The sequence below is a fragment of the Lycorma delicatula genome, chromosome 4 (assembly GCF_047948215.1).
Source record: "Lycorma delicatula isolate Av1 chromosome 4, ASM4794821v1, whole genome shotgun sequence".
Lineage (NCBI taxonomy): Eukaryota > Metazoa > Arthropoda > Insecta > Hemiptera > Fulgoridae > Lycorma > Lycorma delicatula.
This window is the reverse complement of record NC_134458.1, coordinates 82,143,757-82,166,647: the sequence shown is the minus strand read 5'-3', so window position 1 is coordinate 82,166,647 and position 22,891 is coordinate 82,143,757. Positions and strand designations below refer to the sequence as shown.

The window sequence follows — 22,891 nt, the reverse complement described above, 5'->3', positions numbered from 1 at the left end:
TAGTAATTTATAATGTCATTTCTTTTTATTAGTTTTTGGCTCCATGTTATACCCTTATGACAGTACTATGTGCACATACTCGCATAAATAAATTTTGAAATTGCATTTTAAAGTATTGTACAATGGTAGCCATATTTAGTATAGTAAATAATAATGAACATATTTATATTTTATTTTATATTTCTGAATTTCAAATTTTATAATAATAATTTTTATACTAATTTAATTTGTAAGTTTTGGAAAATTTAGTAAAAAATTGAAACTATACATGTTTTTATATAAATTTATATATAAAGGCTGCACTAATTTAACATAAGTTCATGATTTTCTTTTAAGTATATTTTTTAATATTAGAGAACACATGGTACAAAATGAATAAAAAAATTTCATTAAATTTGTTAGTTATGTTCGTGTCAGAATTAAAAATATTTACTTTTAATTATTTATTATTTAAAAAAAGTAATTAATTGCTTATCTTATATTGATAGCTTAATTAGGTGATTTTTCTGTCATAAAACAGTCATTTTATTCTAGTAATAATTTGTGTTCATATTTAAGAAATATCATTGAGCACTATAGATATACTAGACAGTGTAACTTCAATTAGCTTGACAAGATGGGACCAAGACCGATGTAGGTAAATGGATGTAGCTTATCTGATTGCTGCTCAGAAAACTGACTGATATTCAAATTTGCTTTTGACAGTAAATTTTACTATATTTACCATTTACTAGAGTTACAGAAAAAAATGAGATTAATAAAATGCTGAATTTGATGTATTTCATACTCAAAAGTTAAATGTCCTGATGTTTTACGACAGTTATATGTTTTAAGTTATAATTTTTACATACTGTAATGCATCCCTCAGTTTATGTTGATATATTAATTTTGATTTTCATTAAAGGAAGTGTGAGGAAAATTAAATTTAATAATAATTTTGCCTTATTTCATGCCAAAAAAATGTTGTATATAATAGTGATAGAAAAAAACTTACATTATGGTTTGTAGTTTTTTTTAAATATTTATGAGTGTCTGAAATAAATAAAAAACCATTGATTATTTAATTAGAGACAATTGTGTTCTCTAATGTATTCAGTTGATTATAATTTTTAGTTATATTCTTTACTGTAACAGATAATTTAATATGAATTTCTTTTTTCACAATATTTCATTTTTCCGTTAGGATTATCATAATTGATTTGATGCTACTTTTTGCCATTCTTAGCATTCACTCGTTCAAAAGATTAACTCAAAGCAAAAGAAATATATATATTTATTTTTTTCCTTCATTTTTTAAAACTTTCTTGACACAGTTACATTTACTAATCCACCCTTCAAGTCCCATTTGAGAAAATTTCACATCATATTTAATCATGCCATCAATATTAAAGGAAGTTTGATTAACTGCTTATTTTATTTTCTCTGCCAGAAATAATATCAGATTTAAATCTAGATTGTATGGCAAGATTGGAATCTCATAGCAATAAATTCATGCTCTTTGGCAGAAAGAATTAAAAGTGTTTTCTGTTTTGCTTCCTGCACAAATTTATAAACATTATAAATTAACATGCAGGGTCAGTGGATTTTGATTAAGACAGTAAAATGTCACTCCTTATACCTTGATCTTTTTGGAGCATTTAAAGATTAGCAACCTGGAAATTAAAGGATGTGGAATAAGAATTAGTAATGCCAACAACCAAATCTATGTTTAATTAATTGATTCCATTAGATCATCAAAATTAAAGAACAGAAGATGGAATTTTAGTGCATGTTATTTGTATCTTTTAGTGGCTAATGACTAAAGAAGTCTGTATTGGTTTGTAGCTGTGTTTTGCTTGAACCTCCTCAGGTTGAAGTGGTAGCCTTACTGATAAATTTATAGTATATACTGTATTAGAAATATTTAACAATTAGCCATGATGTTTTATTTTAATTTTTTGTGATTCATTAAATCCATGAATGGTCATGAAGTATTCATGGTTCATTAAGTTTTAAAAGTTTTTATAAATTAAGTTTATAATTTTTATAAATTAAACCGACACTTATATTTTTATTTTTGAAATTGTTTAATCACATGATTATGTGCAGGGTAATATATGTTATGTATAGGTTACCCATATTAAGTTGCAGCACCAACACGTTACAGTACACTTGGGTTATTAACTTCACTGAACAGATCACTTGCTACCTCTTTATTTTGAATGAATGAATAGGTTAGTAAAGCAATCAGATTTGTGACTGTACAAATATACTGAAACGCTCTTTATATATGTATTTACTTTCTTTACAGTAAATGATTTAAAGGGTATTTAACAAAATAATTCTCTTTTTTGATAGCCTGTAAAATTAAAGTTTGATAATCATCCTAACATCTGATTGGCTAGATGTTTGAGCATGTGCACATCTTACTTCAATCAAGGTTTTAATTAAAAATTAGTCAGTGCTATGCGCATTACACTAAATATTGTGATAATGCTATTTGTATTCTTTTCTTGCTTTGAACAGCACTACATCCTTTAAAAACACTACATATTTGGTAGCATAATTTTATTATAGTGGTAGCTATCATATTAAAAATGTCTCCTTTATAATAATAATAATAATAATAATAATGTTTTATGTACTAATATTTTTCATTTTATAAAAACAATTATGATAGTAATTACTCTCATCTGTCAGATAGGATTTTATGTTGGTTATATTTTACTAATGAATCTTTTTCTTGATAATTGAGGTGTTATTGTACTTTTTAACTTTCATAACTGTTATCGAGTTATGTATTTATTTATTTATTTACTTTTGAATACCACTACTGGCCATTTTTTTTTTTTAGTAATATTTACTATTTAAAGACTGTAATATAATGTTAAATTAAATCATTTTTATTATTTAATATAAAGTAATAAAATTTCTTACTTTTAATCTAAAATTTTATATTTTATTTATAACATTCCATGATTAATGTAGTATGGTCATTAATATTGGAGAATGTGATACAGTAGTTTTTTATGTGACAATGAAATACAGAATACATTATATGCATTAATGTATTTTCTTTAAAACTGGCCTTTGATATTAAAAAATATATTTAGATATTACTTTTCCTCTTAATAGTTTTTTAGTAATGCTTCTCAGTGTAAGAAAAAAATTATATGTTATTAACATGAAGAAGATAATAAACAAATTTTATTAAATACAGTGGAAGTGCATCTGAATTTTTAATTGTACTGGTTTATCTTTTACAAATGAAGTAAAATTGTATCATCATTATATTTTTTGTTAAAAATGAATTTAACTACTTAAATTTGCTTCTGAAATTTACTTATATGTAAAAGTGAAGTTGCATTGTTGAAATGATGAGTTGTGTTAATTTTCAGTTTTTCTTTTATAAGTATTAATTTATAAGAAGGCATTGCTTCAAAGTTCTTTGTACGAATGTTACATCATAAGATTTATATATATATATATATATATATATATATATATATATATATATATATATATATATATCATTAAATGGGGAGAGAAATCATTTGGAGAATGACAACTTTTTAAAATAGCCCACAGAGTTATGCTTTAGTCTATAGTTGTGGTTAATTTTCATCATGAAATCATATATATTGAATAAAGTAATAGTAGATGTATAATTATAAATTCTAAATATATATATATTTTTAATTACATACTTAATAAAGTATTTTGGTGAGTAACTTTCAATTAAAAGGCATGAAACATAACTTATCAACATTACCATTCTACAAATTTTCCAATAAAATCTTTTAATGTAATTTTCTTAGTACATTTTACCAAAGAGAATAGTTTAAGGATTTTTTTATGAATCTGTAATGTTTTGTTAATGGTATAGTTGTATTTAGTAATTGCAGAAAGTAATATAGAAATTTTGGGAAGATAAAGTGGTTTAGATCTATTGTCAAAAAATCTTTTTATGAAATGTAGCTTATTAAAACACTTTCTAAGGATAATTGATCGATTGATTCAGTTTCATGAATAACATAAATTATTCCTTATAATTTCATAATTAAAAATATGTTGTTTTCATTGATCGCATTTTATCTAAACCTTTGGGAGAACTGGCTGTCTTTGAAATTGATTAAATAATTATTATTAATAGTCTTTCATTTTTGGAATTTCACCATGTTAAAGGATTTCACAAATATGTAATACTTACATTGTAAGTTGTGATTATTCTTAATGTGTGTTAATTTTATTTAGTTACTTTTGTTATTCTTTTTTAATACAGTAAAACCTCCATTAATCAAGAATAAATTGGATGTACCTATTTTCAATTGAGCAAATTTCTTATAATCATTTTAGAAGTAAAATGATATAAAAAACTTTTTATACTATAGTAAAATTAGTACAGTAAAACTTTTTAGGTAATTTTCCAATTTCCACTAACATTAAACAATAGATAGACTTCTCACCTAAGCATAAAACTTAAAAAAACCTTTGTTAAGGGACAGTTAATAAATATTTCAAAGAACATATAATGGTCATAATTTAATTATAAATTATTACAATAACAGTAAGCTAATTTGTCACTATATTTCATTACAGTGAGAATAATTTGTGTTCTGAAAGCTGATAATTAGTTAAAACTAAGGCAACAAATGTCTGACTTTTACCTATTCTAATTTTAGTCTTGAAACCTAAGTCTCTTATCAGTATAGCATTTACTTAACAATGGAGCAAATTCTTTTTTTTTTCCATTTGTCATCCATTGTGGAAGTTTCTGTGATAAAACAAGTTTCTTAAAAAAATTCCTGATTATAAATATTTCAATAAAAAAAAAATTATTTCAATTAAATTTTTTTTTTGTATAAATAATCAATATGTATTCAAATTATTGTTACTTTTATAGGCACAAATTATTAGGTTTACTTAAAAGAATAATACTTTTTAGTTTAGTTATTAGCAGTTTATAATTACTACTTACATCTTCACCTGGTAATAGTTTCACATCACAGATATATTTCCTTGCTTCTCTATGTGGTACGACATTGTCTTTTAAGATTTTTTTTTTCTCCATTCCAACTGTGCGATAGGAAATTTTATGACTTGGTCTTTTATCAATGAAAGTATCTTTAATTATTAAACTATTTCTTACACATAAATTCAAAAAGACCTCTCATTCTGTATTTCTATTATAATATTCAAAGGATCAACTCGCATCCAGTTCTGTTGCTTCCCACCTGTATCTTTAAATCTTCAGTGATTATATTTTCTTTGTTTATTACAAACTGTAACTCTTTAAATTGTTCCTTTTCATTTTGATCACATCCAACTTGACATAAATAAGCTTGTAGTAGTGCTGTATTGTGCTTATTTATATAATTTATATTCGCTCGTTTATAAATTGTACTTTTGAAGTCTCTTTAATATTCCTATTTGGAATGAATCCCACAGCATTTCTTGTCTATAGTTTTCACTTCAAACAAATTTATAACCTTTTTAATGTTTTTGTATCATTACCTTTCTATTTTGTTTCACTTTGTATTCAGTATTTACCTTGTATCCTATAAAATTGTTTAATATTCTGTTAATCTCTCTTAATATTAGCTTTTCTGCACAGGTTAAAGTGTTTGCTTAAGAGGGTTGTACTATATAAAATATCAATAATGTTTAATTTGACATTTAAAGGTAAATGAGTAGATCTGGTTAACCCCCCCAAAAAAATTATGAAGTTTTCTGTATAATTTTTTGTATAAAGATTTACAACATTATTAATATTTAAATTTTTTATGGTACTATTCTTTCATATTTTGAAATTATTGAATGGTATTTTAACTGTGCTAGGTTAGTCAGAATTGGGTCATTTCAATCTGACAAAACAAAATTTCCATTTAGAAAACTCCTACATTATAATAATAATTTTCTTTGATAGAAAATCAAAGAAAAATCAATAAATTTCAAAAATAACTAAAAAAAATTACAAGTTTCCTTATATATTTTTAAAAAATTCTGGTTATTGTTAAACATGGCTTCTTTATTGTGTTATGTTGAATTCTAATTATGGTTAAGTAATAATGTTTTTGTTAGCGATTTCTCAACAGAGTAAACCTTTTGCCGTTTTATCTAGAATGGGTTTTATATACTTTTAAAATTAATGGATATATAAGGATTATATATAGGATTTTTTTACTGGGTAATCTGCAGAGCTAAGTTGTTTATTATAGAAAAACAATCATTTTCTTTGTGCACGAGTACAAGTCACCAATTAAATGGAACAAAATCGGCATTTTGTTTTATTAAATTTAAAAAAATTATTTTTTCTATTCTACTTAAGCAGTACATTCTAAACCATCTCAGTTATATAGTCAGTTATTTATCAGAATTCATTCTCCAGAATATAACTCATCAAAGGTTGTATTGTGTGCTATAAATTGATTTTTATTTAATGACTGTGAGCGGAAGAGTTTGAAGTGACAGAACTTAAAATAGATTTGATTATGCTTTTATAAATCAGGATTATTTTTGTGTGAATGTACTTTTGATAGCAGGAATTTAATGGAATAGTGGGTTTTTTATTGCTGTTTGAGTTAATCAGATTGTAAAACAAATTTTTATCCTGTAACATTTACTTATGTTATGTGTTATTATTGTACATTTAATGCTTTTTTTTAATGAATTAATTTTTTAAGCTGATTTTGTTTCAATGTTAACATCTCAAAAATTGTTAATATTTTATGTACAATAAAATATTGTTAAGTAAATTATTTTATTATACATAATGTTTTTTTTAGATCAATCAGGTTTTATTTTCTGTATAATTAACAGTTTCCTCCATGAAGAATTTTGTGAGAAATTCTTAGTAAACATTTTTTATATTACATAAACTATTACATAATCTTCAATTTCCATCAGTTAATTTATATTTAAGTATAATATTTTTTTAAATAATCTTATAAATGAGTATGCTTTTTTCTTTAGTTCATTATCTGTTTATTTAGTTTCTTATCGTTCATCCAGCTGTCTTTTTGGACTTGAGCGATGTTTCCTTATTGTTCATCAATAGTAGATATAAGTAATTGCATTTATGTAGCTGTGAAAATATTTAATTTTTTATCCTACTTGGTATAGTAACCCTGTACTGGCAATTTACCACTAAATCAGTGAATCTTTAAACTAATCCCTTTTTTGTATTAAACCTTAGTATTATTGATACCGTAAATTGTAGTTTTGTGTTGCAGAAATCAAATTTTAATTTTTTATTAGGTAGTCATTCACTCTTGTGAATCTTTTTTTAAATGAAACTGTTGGGGATCTGTAAAATACACTAGTACCAAATATTTTATTGCAATTTATCCAGTTAATTTAATTTTCCTTGTTAACCAGAGTGCATTTAATTTTTCTTGTTATTGTAAAATACAGGTCCTATTTTTTATTTTTAATTCTAGTTACAGATATGAAATAGTAACTTATTTGTTTAGCAATTTTGCAATGTGACATTAATATAATGTCACGTTGAGCTTTTACCCTGAATAGGCCATATAAACTTGAAAAATTACTGGATATATATTTAATAAAGTGGTACTGGTGTGTCAGAAATTTTACCTTTATTTTCTATATTGTGTATGTAGTGGAAATAAGGTATGAAAACTGTTGATTAATATAGATAAGAGACATTATTTATATTCATCGTATTACCAAATTACTATCGGTAATTATAGATAATATGATTAAATTATTTTTTAATAAAAATTAATATTCTTATATGATGATAATTATTTGAGTAGAAGATAATTTTTTTATACGAGCTTCTTATAAGAAGTAGTCTAAAGAGAAGACTGAAAGAAAATTTTGTAAATTTGTTGTCATTGTTAATTTATTTAAACAAAATATATAAATATTAGTGTACATTATTTAAGAAAAAAATAATTTGATTAGACTTTCTTACTTTTGTCTTCCTTTACGATCTCTCAAGTGGAAATGCTTTTGAATGATTAAAATTTAAAAAATGAAAATGTAACAAACAGTTGTAATGTGTGTACATATTTTTGTAGCTCTATTAAATAATAAATAACTAATTAGATTAAATTTAAAATTGACCATTTTAAAAATTAATATTTAAAAAAATATTAGTTTATTATATTATACATACATATATGTATATGTATGCTAATTTTAGTTGATTATATATAAAATTATTATCTATTGTATAATGCAGTTTGTTGAAGTATATTTTATACACATTTATCTTAGTCAGTTATATAAAAATTTCATAAAACTGTATCGTAAATATAAATATGTTGTTCGACTTCGTATTACAGTCAATTGTTTTTACATATATGTTGAGAATATTTCACATTAACATGAATAATAACAAGACCAAAAAACTTATGAATCTATTTATAAAATTTATAAATAACACTTATGAGAATGAATAGGTATATCTTAGTAACTGATTAAAGTGTGTGTTACATAATAACCACTGCAGTTAACTATTTGAAGAAAAATATCAGAAGAGTAATTGCAATTAATATTTAAAGTAGATCATTATAAAATTGACTTACTAAAATTATATCCTGCTACTTTTGTCAATCAAGTATGATTTATGTTTTGTTTTGTTAATATGCATTGTGCAAAAAAAGTCAGAGATACTTAACAGATTTAATTAGAGTAGTATTCATGATTAGTATTTATGCTAAAACTTGATACACAAACAGCTCAGACATTGTCGATTCAAATATTGCACCGTATAGGCACATTCATGTATGTGTGTGTATATGTGAATTTTTGTTTGCCCATGATAAAAATATTTTTAAATTTAAAACATTGCTTACAGATGTAAAATGATAGCTAAATGCTGTTCTGATATTTTCATAGACATTATTGTTTATTGTTAGTCTGAATTATAGTTTGGTATACTTGGCTTATTCTGAGACAACTGTAAAACCGTTTACATTTTTAAAAATTTTACCTGTACATGAGTAAATTTATTTTATATGTTTAAAAATATGTTTACTTGTTTTCTTCTCTTATACGTCTATATTATTTTCTTTAAATAAAAATGCTACAAACAATTTTTTGTATAAAATTTAAACTTATCCTCGAAAGATACTAACGCAAACTGTTATTGTACCCACTTGGGACCAGTTTTTCCATCATATGTAAATGAGCATAGTTTCATTTTCTTAAGCATTCAGTTGACTTGTAAGTGACCTTTTACAATCCTGGATTACTTAGAGCCATTTCTGTAAAGATTTGTTAGTACTTCCGGTTAAAATTATTACATAAAAACATTTTCAAGTTATAAATAATGATTTGTAACTGATTATTTAGGTGCTGTATAATACTGGTTAATATTAAATTAAGAATTGTAAATATATGGTATGCTACAGTTAAATAGGGGTTTCTGGACCATAAGTTAAAATATATATCAGTAGTAAATAAAAATCTTAAGCTTATTTCTCAGGATCCCAGATCATTTATGATAATAACAAATGGCAAGACGGCAGAAACATTAACTTATTACCTTAATTAAGACTAGGTTTTATTTATTATAAGTACTTCTTTGAAAAATACACTTCCAACTGAAAACTTAATTCGTGTGTTATAGTGTTTACTTTTTTTCATAGTATTTGTAATTATACACACAATGTTTAATAAAAGTAGATGTAGATTTTAAAATATTATTAAATATATTCATGTAAACAAAAATAAACTATTTGTTTCTGCAGTGTTGCAAGTTACTGATTGCAAAATAATGTATAATATATATACAAGCACCGATGCATCCATTAAAATCAATGTGTTAAATGATGTTTTTGTTTTTTCTTATCAAAGTAAAATATATGAAAATATTTTTGACATATTCAGAATAAATCTTTTAAAAATTAACACAAACCGTCTGCTCATAGTAGCATTTTTTTTTTAAATACCCACCCTGGTAGCCCTAATTATTGTAATTCCAAAATTAAAACTTTCTGGGACCAAAGTCACAAACAGTTTGATTGTGTTGTGTTCATATTATATGCTGCTCTAAATCCTCATTTAGAAAACCATAAAAAGTAATCTTTTAGAAAGAGTTTTTCCCCCAGACAATTGTGATGGAGTAAATACTTAGGTAAAAAATCATTAATACTTATTTGTTGTTGTATACTTTGATATTTAAACATATATACTTCAGTCAAAATTTGGAAGCTCCATAAAATTTCATTCGAACCTGTTCAGTATTCAAGAGATGGTTTTATACAGTAAAAAAGAAACGTGTTGTATTTATCGATATGTTTTAATAATTTCACTTTACTAATATATTTTAATTATTGAAATGAAAAAAAAATTGTAATCATGTTAGCATTTTTTTGAATTGAAAAACTGACTTTTTTTGCATTGTATATTTAATCTGTGTTGCATAAATGGTTTCAGAACAAGACAGTAAGTAAACTACACCTCTTACCACACATCTCAGATTGTAGCATGCTAGAAACTGAAAGGATTTGAAGTAAGGAGTAATGCCAACAGCCAGTTTACATGTTTTATTATACATTTAGGTGTCTAAGGATACATTTGGCCTTTGAATAGCTGTATTTTGTTGATATTTTTTGCAGGACAGTTATACAGAAGGTTAGGCTGAGGTGTTACGTGGTTATTAAACTCTAGTCCCTGATTTTAATATTATCTTTTACTTTGCAGATGTTTACCATTATTATGAAATAAATCTATTCTTGATCACTTTCTTAATTTTATAGAAGATTCTTGTTATAAGAAACCTGTTGAGTTATTTTATTAAACCTGTTTTTTTATAGTTAGTATTTTAACTCTTGCATTAATATTTATAATTGCGTATTGCATCATGTGAATCTTAAAAATATCAGCATGCTAATAATACATTTTATATTCTTGACATCAAAAATTATATTTATTATGTGTTTTATAATAAATTTCACCAAAAGAGTATCATTCTTTATATAAATAATTGAAATTATGATGTTAAAGTTTTTATTGTATGCTTAATAAATTGGAGTGATCACATATATATATATATAATATACATATATATATATATATAATATATAAAATATCATGATATAACATAAAACTGGTATCTTTTTATTTTAAACAATTTAATTTCTTGACTAGTATAGGAATCTCTTGCTTAATACACTTAAATTGGTTCTACAGAGGATTCAGTTTTAGCATTTCTCTGTACAATATGAGATATTGTATTATGAGATGACACTAAATCATGAGGAAATATTATTTTAACCGAGCAGAAAGTTCATTAAATTATTTTATACAGGTAAAGAATTATATCCTCTTGACTTAACTTTATTTAAGCAAGTCTAATCGTGGAGTAATCCGATCAGGTGCCCCCTTCAACATCAATTAGTGGTGATTTCAGATGAATCTCTTGCTTTCATTGTGATTTTGAAAAATGCTTTAATTTTTCAAGTAAGCAGAATCTCAAAGATTGATTATTGAAATTTAAGCAGTAACAAGTGATGCATGAATATTGTAAAGATTTAATAAAGTTTACAAATTTAAGCATGTCTTCTATTTGTTTTGAGTATCTGCTTGAGTAGTATTTTATTCTATATATTTTGGAAAAAAAAAGATTATATTCAAAGTAAACACCAATGAGCTCTGATCTACTTTACCTGATCTTCCTTCTTTTAGTTTTATTTAACAAAAAGTTAAATGTGTAAAAGAGCAAGACCATTGTTGGCCTGCTCTTTGCGGATTATTTCAATTCATAATTGAGGTAAGTTACACAGTCCTGCAGTCCTCCCCATAGGAAATTGAAACAGTACTACTAGTGATTTTTAAGTGCTGATCACATTGCACTCAGTCTACCTGTGTGGTAATGATCTTTGTCATAGTTTATAAACTTATGTTAACAAGGGATTCCTTTACTCTCATAATCCATTGGTTTATTGTTCATTTTAATTCAGTGAGGTCGCCCATTTTTTAAGGAGATAGTTTTAAAAAATATTTCTTGAATTTTTACATTTTGGATATAGAATACTTTGTTATTAAATTTAATGTGGTATTTTATTAACTGTATTTAGCTTCTTTGAATATTTATGTGTGTATTAATTTTTATCTAAATAATATAAAACAGTGTTCAATTTATTTTTAATATTCTTGTAATAAATATCTTAATAGTTTCTTTATTTTATTATTAGTATTACTGTGTTCAAATTTTTATCAGTGTAACATATTATTAGGAACAATAATTATTCATTAAATAATTTTTATAACATTCCATTTTATGTAATTTAATTGAGTTATATTAGTTAATTGTTACTTTCTCTGTTTCTTGTGTAGCTTTTTTAAATTAAAAAAAAGTTATAAGTTAACATTTTTTTAAGTTACATATATGAAAAATTCATGCATAATAATTTACACACATACATACATGTTTTCTACTATTTCTTATGTGTATAAAAAGTGTATTTTATCTTAAGCAAGTGATAATAATTTAACCAAAGATAATAAAGGAATGCATTTTTATTCTAATTACTTTTGTTTTGAATTTAACTAAAGAGCAGCTAACAAGTCAATATATATATTATAAATTGTATATACACATTTTATGGTTATGGATTTTTAAAAAAAATTATTTCATATTGCTTAAACATCAGTGTTTTGTAAAATTTTGTCGTTCATTGATGAATATTGGTAATTACATAAACTGTAATAAGCAATAAAAGTTATAAATTTGTATGGTCTACTATCAGTGTAATAAATTATTTAGCATAAGTTAATTAAATTTTAATTTAACACTGAAATGTATTTATACGTATATACTAATTATAAAATTAATAAATAATTAAAAACAAAATATAAACATATTATAAAACAGTAAAAGAAATATATATATATATATATATATATATATATATACACACAATTACAAAAATTTGAATGTCATTTAAAAACTTTAGTATTCAACTAATCAATAACATTGTAATTGAATTAAGAGTTCTTTTTGGTGGCAAATTAATTGCCGAATTGCTGCTTGATGTGTAACTTTTTCCACATTAAATGCTTTCTGTTATCTGTAGAAATGTTTATTTATTACTTATATTTACATAATACATCTTTTCCTCTTTTTATTTTTTTATGTTGTCATATCCTGTACAGAATTTTGTGGATTCCTTGTATATTCCTGTATTATTTTAAAAATAGTAAAATTATTTATAATTTTAATAAAGAATTTTTTATGGATGATGTTCAGTTCAAGATTAAACATTATATTCAGAATTTTTATATATATATACACACGTAAATGCAATATTTTAGTTTCATATCTTGCTTATTTTGAATTGTTAGATTTATAAATGACCACCATTTATGACCCCCTAACTTGCATAAATTATCTTCATAGGTCCAGTTCGTGAATACAGATATGTACATAAATAAATGTATGCATGTTTATATTTGTTTTACATCTATGATACATAAAAAACATAATCTTAGCCGCATGTTTGTTGTAAATACTATTTTGTTGTACTTCCGTTTATTATGTTAAAAATAAAAATAGTATTAAATGAGAAAGAAATATAATTTATGAGTGTTGCCCTTAATTTAGGTCTGTTATTAGTTATTTTGTTTCTCTATGTTACACTTTCTTATTTTTAATGGAATATTATTATGATATGCAAGCTTCAGTTATTGTTGAAGGCTTCATAGTATGTTCAAGTAATTAAATTTTAGCTGTGTTATTAGAATCACATTAAATTATTTAGGGAATATTACTGGACAAACATAATTGTGGGTAATATTAGAAATAAAGTAAGTATAACTATTATAGATTTCACTCTTGATTTAATGATTTTTTTTGCTGTTCTTTTAAATTAACTGTTTTATTTTTCTTACTTTGGTCTTCTTGTAATTTATTTTGGTTCTTCTTACTTAGTAATTTAATAATTAAATTTAAACTGAATAATTGCTAGGTAATTTATTGATTTTTCTCATTATTTTCTCTATGAACTGTAAACATTTTTTAACAGACTTTAGAGAATAAAATTTTTCACAGACATAATGAAAAGATTCATGTTTGAGTTAATCAATATTTTTAATAATAAATTACAGTAATTCAACAATATTTTTCTTTTTAACCAGCATGATTAGTGCATGGAAGTACTTTTATAGCAATTTTTGGGTTAGTGATATTTTAATATTGTTAATTTTCAGTAGTTTTTTTTATGAATAATGCCTTCATAAACAATTTACATATATGTGGGTAATAAATGAAGATTTTAAGGCGGAATACAGAAATTGAACCTGGGATCTTTACTCTTTGATAAATTATTTTATCATCTGAATCCTATGGCAAGATTTAATTTGTCAAATTTTCATAAACTGCAATAAACCTATATTTCCAGTGTTTTAAATCCACAAATGGTCACTGGAAAAGAAATTAAGTTCCTAGGTAAATACACAGGCAACCATCTTGCACCAGACTCATTGAGGATAAGCATCCTAAGTGTGGGCTTCACCTATCCGTAAAGAACTCAAATTGAATGATAATAAAGGATGATCTTTTCATGAAGGAACTTGTAGGATGAGACAAATGGCCCTACCAAGAGGATAGCTTGAGATTACTTTGCAGACAGTAGGTCCACCGGTTCCTTGAGAGATTGTGGTAAGGAAAGTTTTTTTAACTGGAAAGCAGCACATTACTGATCGATGGTTTTGCATCACTTGTTTTAAATATATGCTGCCGCAAAGATTGCTTTTCTTCTATAGATTAAAGACCCACACTCAGTTACAAGTTGAAACATGGTTAAAGGAATAACACGGTTAAAAGAATAACCGTGCCTTTACATTGAACCTGTAATGTGTAAAAGTATCCGACTTAACTGTGAATTGTTCAGTCATACTTTTATCTGGTGGTAAAATATTTGGCATGTAAATCATCAGAACTCATAAATCAAAATCATTTTTCTATTACAAATCCATTTTCATAGTAGTTTTTTCAAAACCAAGAAAAGAGTTTAAAAATATTATTTTGAAATGCTGTAATTAATGCTATAAATTGAATAAAATATTACTTTTATAAGAAGTAAAAAAAAACACTTTTTCAGCTTTGATTTCTTAAGATAATTATCTACTTTACTCTACTTCACTGAGAGTTACTGTTTTTAAGCGTCTTTGTAATATTTTATCCCTTACTTAAAAGAGTTTGTTTGCTACTTTCAGACCTTTCTTACAGTCTGTCACTTAGGTTAACATAATCACACCATCTTTTCTAATATCTTAAATCCTCCTGCATGCTTTTTCAGACTGATATACAGGCATGTTGTACAGTATGCTACGTTTTTGGCTGTATTAATTTGAAATCAGACTTGGGCTGTGTCAAGGGACGGTATAAAAATGCACCTCGTAATTCACAATCCTGCTTAAATCAAAACCCATTGAACCAAGTAATTCCTAAACATTTTCTTACATCTGTACATAAAGCAAGTCTTACTATTATGCATCAATTAATCTAACCCCTTGAAGTTTTTTAGGTAAACTCTCCTGAGACAAACGGATCAATTCCTTGACTGCTAAATAGTTTTTGGTTTGCATAGCATAACACTTTTAGCCTCCAATAAAGGGCTTAGCTGCTTCCATTGTCAATTTAATAAATTATCTAACCCATAAAAGACTTTCTGGCTATCTTATTTAAAATTAAGTAAAGTTTTTTTTCACTTAACACTTCTCGATTGAGTTTAAACCTGAATTCTTTGCATCCTCCTTTTAGCTCGAAAATGAATAATTTTTAATAAATAATAACTAAATAAATTTTTTTCATTAATAACTTCAAAATTGTTATTTTCTATTTTATTATATTATCTTTCTATGTTATCATTCCTATATTTATTCAATTATCACAGTTATTACTACTAATTAAGGGTATTTCATGTATCATTATGAACTAAGTAATTTTTGTTTTTATTAATTAATTTTGCTAAGTATATAAACATTAGACACTTTTTTATGTTCTTTATCAAAGTTTTCTGTGGTTTCCTTTGAACCATCTAGATAAACACTAGAGAACTTCCCTTTTTTGCTCATTAAATAACAATGTCTCAATGTTTCTGATGCAATGTATATAGTTTATTGTTATCCGCCTGATCTCAAAAAAAATTGTGTTTTTTTAATGAACATATTTTATTCAAGATAACATAAATATCCTAATTTGCTTATATAATTAAATAAATCAATAATGATTTGATTATTACTTAATCTAAAGAATTAAATGTAAGTTATTTATAATTATAATTAATCTCTAAAATTATAATTACACTCTTGTACTGTTTTTTCTTTGTCTATAATTTTGATTATAAGACATTGATATCATTAAATGAATAGTTTGACAAGATGTGATAAGATAATACTCATTATGAATGATGGCTTGATTTATTTTTTAAATGGTTTCATAACTCCTTTCATTTGTTGTTTTTGTTCCTTTCCTAAGTTCATTCAGAAAATTCTTGTTTATTTAATATTATTAAAAAGTATTAACAAAATGGAAGGTTCATAACAGTATAATTTGTTACTTCATTTTTAAATATAAATGATTATAGGCTGAAATTATATATGAGTTCTAAATTACTGGAAAGGTTCAGTCTGATTTAATGGAAACCCACAGAACAGTCATGATGCTGTACGTTCACTCTGTAACCTGTTTTTTCAATTCTTTTTCTGTATTATTGTACTGTAATTGTAATTATACCAGTTATTAGGGTTATAGCCTGCAATTATGAAATTAATTATCTTGCAATATGATTAAATTTTTAGTCTGGAATGCATTGGTTTTTTGTATGTTTTTATTTTATACAGATTTTAAAAATAAAATTATCCAACAAAAAAAATCAAATAACTGTACAGTTTCTGATATAAGTAGTTTTATTAAAAATATAATATTTTACCGCCTACTCTGTTCAAATCAAACAGTCTGATTTGAAACAAAGTATTTATTGTATATTTATTGATCTAAATTCAATTCATATAGATACTTTCAGTATGAATGTTAGTCGGTTGGTTTTTATTAGTATCTTCATCATTTAGTCACTTTAGACTAGTCATTTAGACTATCTGTCTATGCATATTGTTAAAGATAATTTCCTTTACAATGTTTGAGTTATAACCAAATTAAAAAAGAACTTAAAAAAGTAAAATTTAAAAATAGATTAATAATTAATTCCTTATAATTTTCTTTCAACACATAATCAGTTAAGTTAATAGTAAAAGCGCCTTAAGTTTTCTACCTCCTTTTTACTACCTTACATGTTGCTATTTTGGCATTAGAATAAACAACTTTTCAATTGTATTTCTGAAGGTATAATTCATTGAGTAAAAAAAGATGCATACTTGTCAAATTTTCCAGAGTCATCTTCTTTTTCAATGTAACACCTGTTTGGTTTTACCCTTTTTTTGAATTAAAAACAAAAATCAGATCAAGTCCATCGAATATACAAAGTATCATACCCAAATTTCACTGTTGTAAGTTCCTAATATATATAGCAAAGTAGACACCATTGCATATTAATAATCATAAATTATTATGTCCTCTAAATTTATCTAGTTTGAGGACCTCAAAGTATCGTGTTCATAAAAGTATCTAGACTCAACTTTTTTTTCCGATAATGATACATTCCATCTTGTTATGTACTATAACAAAAGGAAAGTAGAATTTTAGGAGGAACTAGAATAGTACAATTACTGCAAAAAATACAATACTTAAAAATCTTGAACATTGATTCATCAAAAATATTGCACATTTTTCTAGTGTATGGGTGCACCAGGATAACAACCTGTGTCTAAACATCAGTCACACTGTTACTGTACTAATATTAACAAAAACAGCTTACCTCCTTCCACCATTCATTTATAATGCATACTGGGTCTGTTTCTGTTTCTTTGAACAGAAGTAAGATGAATAAGAGATTAATCGGAACTATATATTAAGTTACTGGTTACATGGTCCTTGCTGTACATTGTGGTTAACCTATTAAACATCTGTTATTTTCTTTCTTTGCGGAAACTAATTTTTAATACTCTTTTATTCTGTTACTAATACTTAGTGTTTTAGTCAATGTATATGCTTTTATTAATTATTAAACACTTTTATTCATTTTTTACTTTAGCATCAGAACTTAGTTATTTTTTTTTTTGCTTTTGTTAACCGTTAAAAAAATTTAACAAATCCTTAATAAAAAAAATGTTCATTCTGAATTTCAATGATGTCTCGCTACAGTTGTAATTATTTATTGGCATCTTTTAAATAAGTTTTTTTTTTGTAATATATTTATGTAAATGATATCGGTTATTAATTTTTTTTTTTTAAATACTGTGTATCATGATGTATAAATTGAGAATATTGGAACCAGAAACATTTTTTATACAGGAACCGATTGTAAACCAGAGTTTAAATTAAAATCTTCAGTTTTTTGGGTTAATTTATTAAAACACAATTATAGATTAATATTTTACTTAATAAAAGTGAGTAAAGGAACATAAATAATTTAACATTGTATTTTCATATAATCTTTCTGATTGTTGATACATATCTCTTGCTGTTTAGTGTTTAAAAAGAAATAATGCATTAAGTAATGATGCAGCCATTGGTCGTACTTTATCTACCCATCTTTTTTTCTTATTTGGCTCTCTTATTCAGATCAACACATTTTTTTTTATTGCCAGCTCATTTGTAATTAAACATGTTAAAAAGTAATTCTTGACATGTTTTTTTGTGTTTTTATGAAGACTTCATTATTATAAAATGTTCTTTTAATTTTGCAGATTCAAGTAGTTTTGGAAATCCTTTAAAATGATAAAAATTTGTCTACGTTATCCGTAATAAAATATTTTTATGGCAAAAATACCACTTTTTTTTCATTATTATGAATCTACGAGGGTGAGTCAAAGATTATCTACACTTTTCTTTCTACAATTTATTTACACAAAGGTAGGGGTTTACATGTACATAATTTTTCAGCATCACCTCACTTTGAATGCACGGTCATGCACAGTCACCTCATTTGGTCCAACGGTGCACAAGCTTGCGTATTCCTTCCAAGAAGAAGGTTTTCAATCAGTCACGAAGCCACTTTTGCAGTTTCCTGCAAATCTACGTCTGTGGAAAATCAATGACTTTTTAAAGCATCCTCGAGTGACCCAAACAGATGAAAGTCGGAGGGAGCAGAATTGGGGTGTAGGGAGGATATTCGAATACCTCAAATTTCAACTTGATTTGAAGGGTATGCCAAGCTATGTGTGGGCAGGTGTTGTCATGCAACAACACCTTGCTTGACAATTGGCTTTATGGAGCTGGTCATCATGGATGATTTGATGGACAGAGCCGTGACTGATGTTCAAAGAAAATGCTAACTCATCAATGGTAATTTGCCAGAACTATCTCTCGAGTTTGTTAAACCTTGTTATCCGTGGTGGGGGCTGACAGGCACCCTGCTTCCTCTTCGGGAGCCACACTCATCCAGCCGCTTTTAAACTTCTCAATCTATGAAAAATCTCATCTATATGGTAAAGCATTGTCCCTGTATCATAATAAAATGTTATGATGAATTTCATACTCTGATCAGAGAAATCAGATCACTGCTCATTGTTCCTCCTTCATGCAAATTGCTAGCAGAGCGGACATGTTTATACTGTAATAACTGGAAGTAAATGACGTGATCAGAATCAAATTTCACACGTGACCGTAGTCGTACCAACTGTAAGCATGTATGCACAGAAGGTAGTATGACAACCTTGAAGGTATGTTATGGTAAAGTATAAATAATTTTTGACTTGCCCTTGTACAAAAGTTTGTGTTGTTATTTTGTTGTTTACCAGTGTGTTATAGTGGATGCAATATTCATAATGAGACTAGATTTCATGTTTTCGATGTGACTGTCTGCTTCATGTTCATACACGATTCCTTGGAATATGTCAGAAATGATGCAACAAATGTCCTGCTTTTGTTCACAGTGCATTTTGAATAATTTATACAGAAATTATCAGCAGTTTTTATGATGTCACCATCATCATCAGAATTTTTATAAAACTAAAATAATAAAAAATACTCTGAGTAACATATATTACTGTACTTAATAAATGATTTTTAACAGACATATTTAAAGTGCAAAACATTTTAATAATTTAGAATCATAACTCATGTTATCTCGCTTCCTTATTTTTGACTCTTTACTATCTCACTTTAGCCTTCAGAATTCTGGGTTTGTTTACATGTGGTAATGTCAAATACAGCAGATATTGCAACATTACTCGTGATAATATGACAGGTTTTAAAAATTACAGAAAAGTACATTAATTTACAATATATCTTTTGTAAGAAAATCAAGCTTTATTACTTATGTATTTTCTCTTCCCTTTATGTTTATGATTTTGTTGTAAGCTCTGTCAAAACCTCCTCCATTTGGCCTCTTTCTGTTCAGTCCCCATTTTTATTATTTTTTTTTTTGGATAATTAGCTTAGTGACAAAATCAGAATAATAGCATACTATCTGTGAATAATATTTAGCAACTATTACCTTTAACTTCATGTGAAGTCATTTCATGCTATTACTGACATCTCAAAGTGGAAAAGACATTCAGTATGACAAATGAGCATATGAAAATCGGCTGATCGATCTCAGGTGCCTTATATAGTTAACTACTAGTAGCTATTCTGGATGATATTTATTCTATTTATAGTTAAAATTAAATAAGTTTAGTTAAAAATTTATTTTTTTCTAGTTAAGAGTGGAAAGTTACTGTTATTTTAATTATAAGGTTGATCATTTATATAACATTGAAAAGAGAAAGTGCTCAAAACACTTACAAAAAGTAAAATTTGATGTATATTTTTATAGTCAAACAATATGTAGCAGCAGGAGAATTAGTAAAAAGGTAAGTACAAAAACTTAAATAAGTGAACATGAAAAAAGTATCAGTAGAAAATATAATAAGAAATAACCAATACATATGTAAACAAAATTACCTTTGTTTATTAAAAAGGAACAAATTAATGTTAGCTAAGAAATAACGCAATTTTTAATATAAATTTTAGTTGGTCACATTATTTTGAATGGGAAGTTTTAAGTTGTACAAAATATATGTAATCTTCCATTTTCAACTTGGACTGAGGTGATATTGTTTTTCAACTGTTGAGTTTTTTAAATTTTATTTTAGATTATTTACTACATGTGAAGGATAATGCAACACTCACTTTCACATGCAGAAGTTCTCAAAAATACAATTATCATAATACAAAAAGAAAAAAGTAGTCAAGTGCAGTACAAAGTATTATTCGTTTAATAATAGTAATTAATAATTAGGTAACAGTAAACACATTAAAATATTAAAAAAAAGTGAAATGTACACACCATTGTAACAACAGAAATAATTACATTTATGAACAATATTGAAATATAGGGAAAAGGGGAAAAGAAATTTTGACATTGCAAAATGTAACTAAAAAGTTGTAAATTTTCTTTTATATTAAAAAAGGGTTTAATATCATCGACAGAAAGTGTCAACAACCATCTTAGCAATAAATAAACTATATTTCTTCACGATTTGATGGAGGAAAGTACTACATTAAAGATTTTTGGAGTTAAAAAGAAGAATTTTACTAAATAAGGAATTGTGCAATAATGGGTATTTTCATCTTATTAATATTTTTTTATTTTTTCATTTTCATTTGTATGTCCCGCAACTAACTCTCCTGTATCTAATAATGATAACTGTTTTGAAATTGCCCATCATTTCAATTTTTTTTTAAGAGTGGTCTTAAATGTTTTCTCTTTTCACTTACCATTTAGTATTAATCATTTTTTATTAATTCATTATATATTAAAAGGCAGTATTAATATGAATCTAATTATGGTATATTTACCATATAATTTCTTTTTTTATGTTTTAGACCCATTTGTGAGAAAAACAGAAAAGTGTACTCTTCTGGTGTCATGAACAACTCATCTAAAATTGTTTTTGTTGCTTTTAGTGCTTCAATTGTTTCTGTAAAAGGTAAAAATTAATAGTGATAAAGTTCTTAATCGTACGATAAGTTGTAATTACATGTGTTATAACGTTTATATATGTATACAGTAGTAAATAAAAATTTGAATGCTGCCAAATAACTTTCTCTAATTACTGTCTAATATATTTATATCACATATATACGTAGAAGTGTGTGTATGTTTATTTAAATTATTTTATTAACTTGTAAATGTCATAAATTTATATAGAATTACTACTTTATAAAAAATTATAGGCTTGTTTTAGAATACTCAATATTTATACTGTATATTATTCTTAACTGTATTTAATTGTATATACTGAGTTCAGTAGTGCATTTTATTCTAGTTATTGAATAAGCTATAAAATTAAAGAAATATTTAATAGAATTATTATTGAATGTATTTATTTTATTTTTATGAAAAAAAAATTATTTTGTTACAACATATATTATTAAATTAAATTCTTTTATTTGTTAAAAAAAACAAAAGAACAAAAAAAACAAAATTAACAGTGACGGTAGAATAATGCAAATCAGTTAATTAAATTCCATGAAAAAAATAGTTTTTAATTTGTAAAAATGTTATTGTTATTTTTTTCATTTTGCAAATTCATATATTGATAAGTAAATTCAATTATATTACAACTGGAAACAGCAAGAACATTTACACACATCAAGGAGTGTTATCACCGATTATAGTCGATCATTTATTTTAAATTATGAATTGAATATTCATTATCCAGTATGTTGTCAGACAATACAATTTTATTCAGATTATACTGAATACACATTAATTTTTTTATTGATTCTGTCATAATCAGTAAAACTTCTGTGTTGACTAATTGCCATATACTAGGTAATAAATTTATTAGAATGAATTGATTAATTTAGTTTATTTCATTATGAACT

At 25.3% G+C, this 22,891-nt stretch overlaps 1 protein-coding gene across 1 annotated transcript in view; it reads left to right on the top strand.

Annotated features, from left to right (window-relative positions):
* Positions 1-22,227, top strand: part of PIP5K59B (Phosphatidylinositol 4-phosphate 5-kinase 59B) — a 220,564-nt gene extending 198,337 nt beyond the window's left edge. Inside the window, exon 22 of the mRNA XM_075363436.1 lies at positions 21,887-22,227. Coding sequence (XP_075219551.1) covers positions 21,887-21,898 — 12 coding nt within the window. The 3' untranslated portion in view covers positions 21,899-22,227. The remainder of the gene's footprint in view (positions 1-21,886) is intronic.
* Positions 22,228-22,891: the final 664 nt, after the last annotated feature.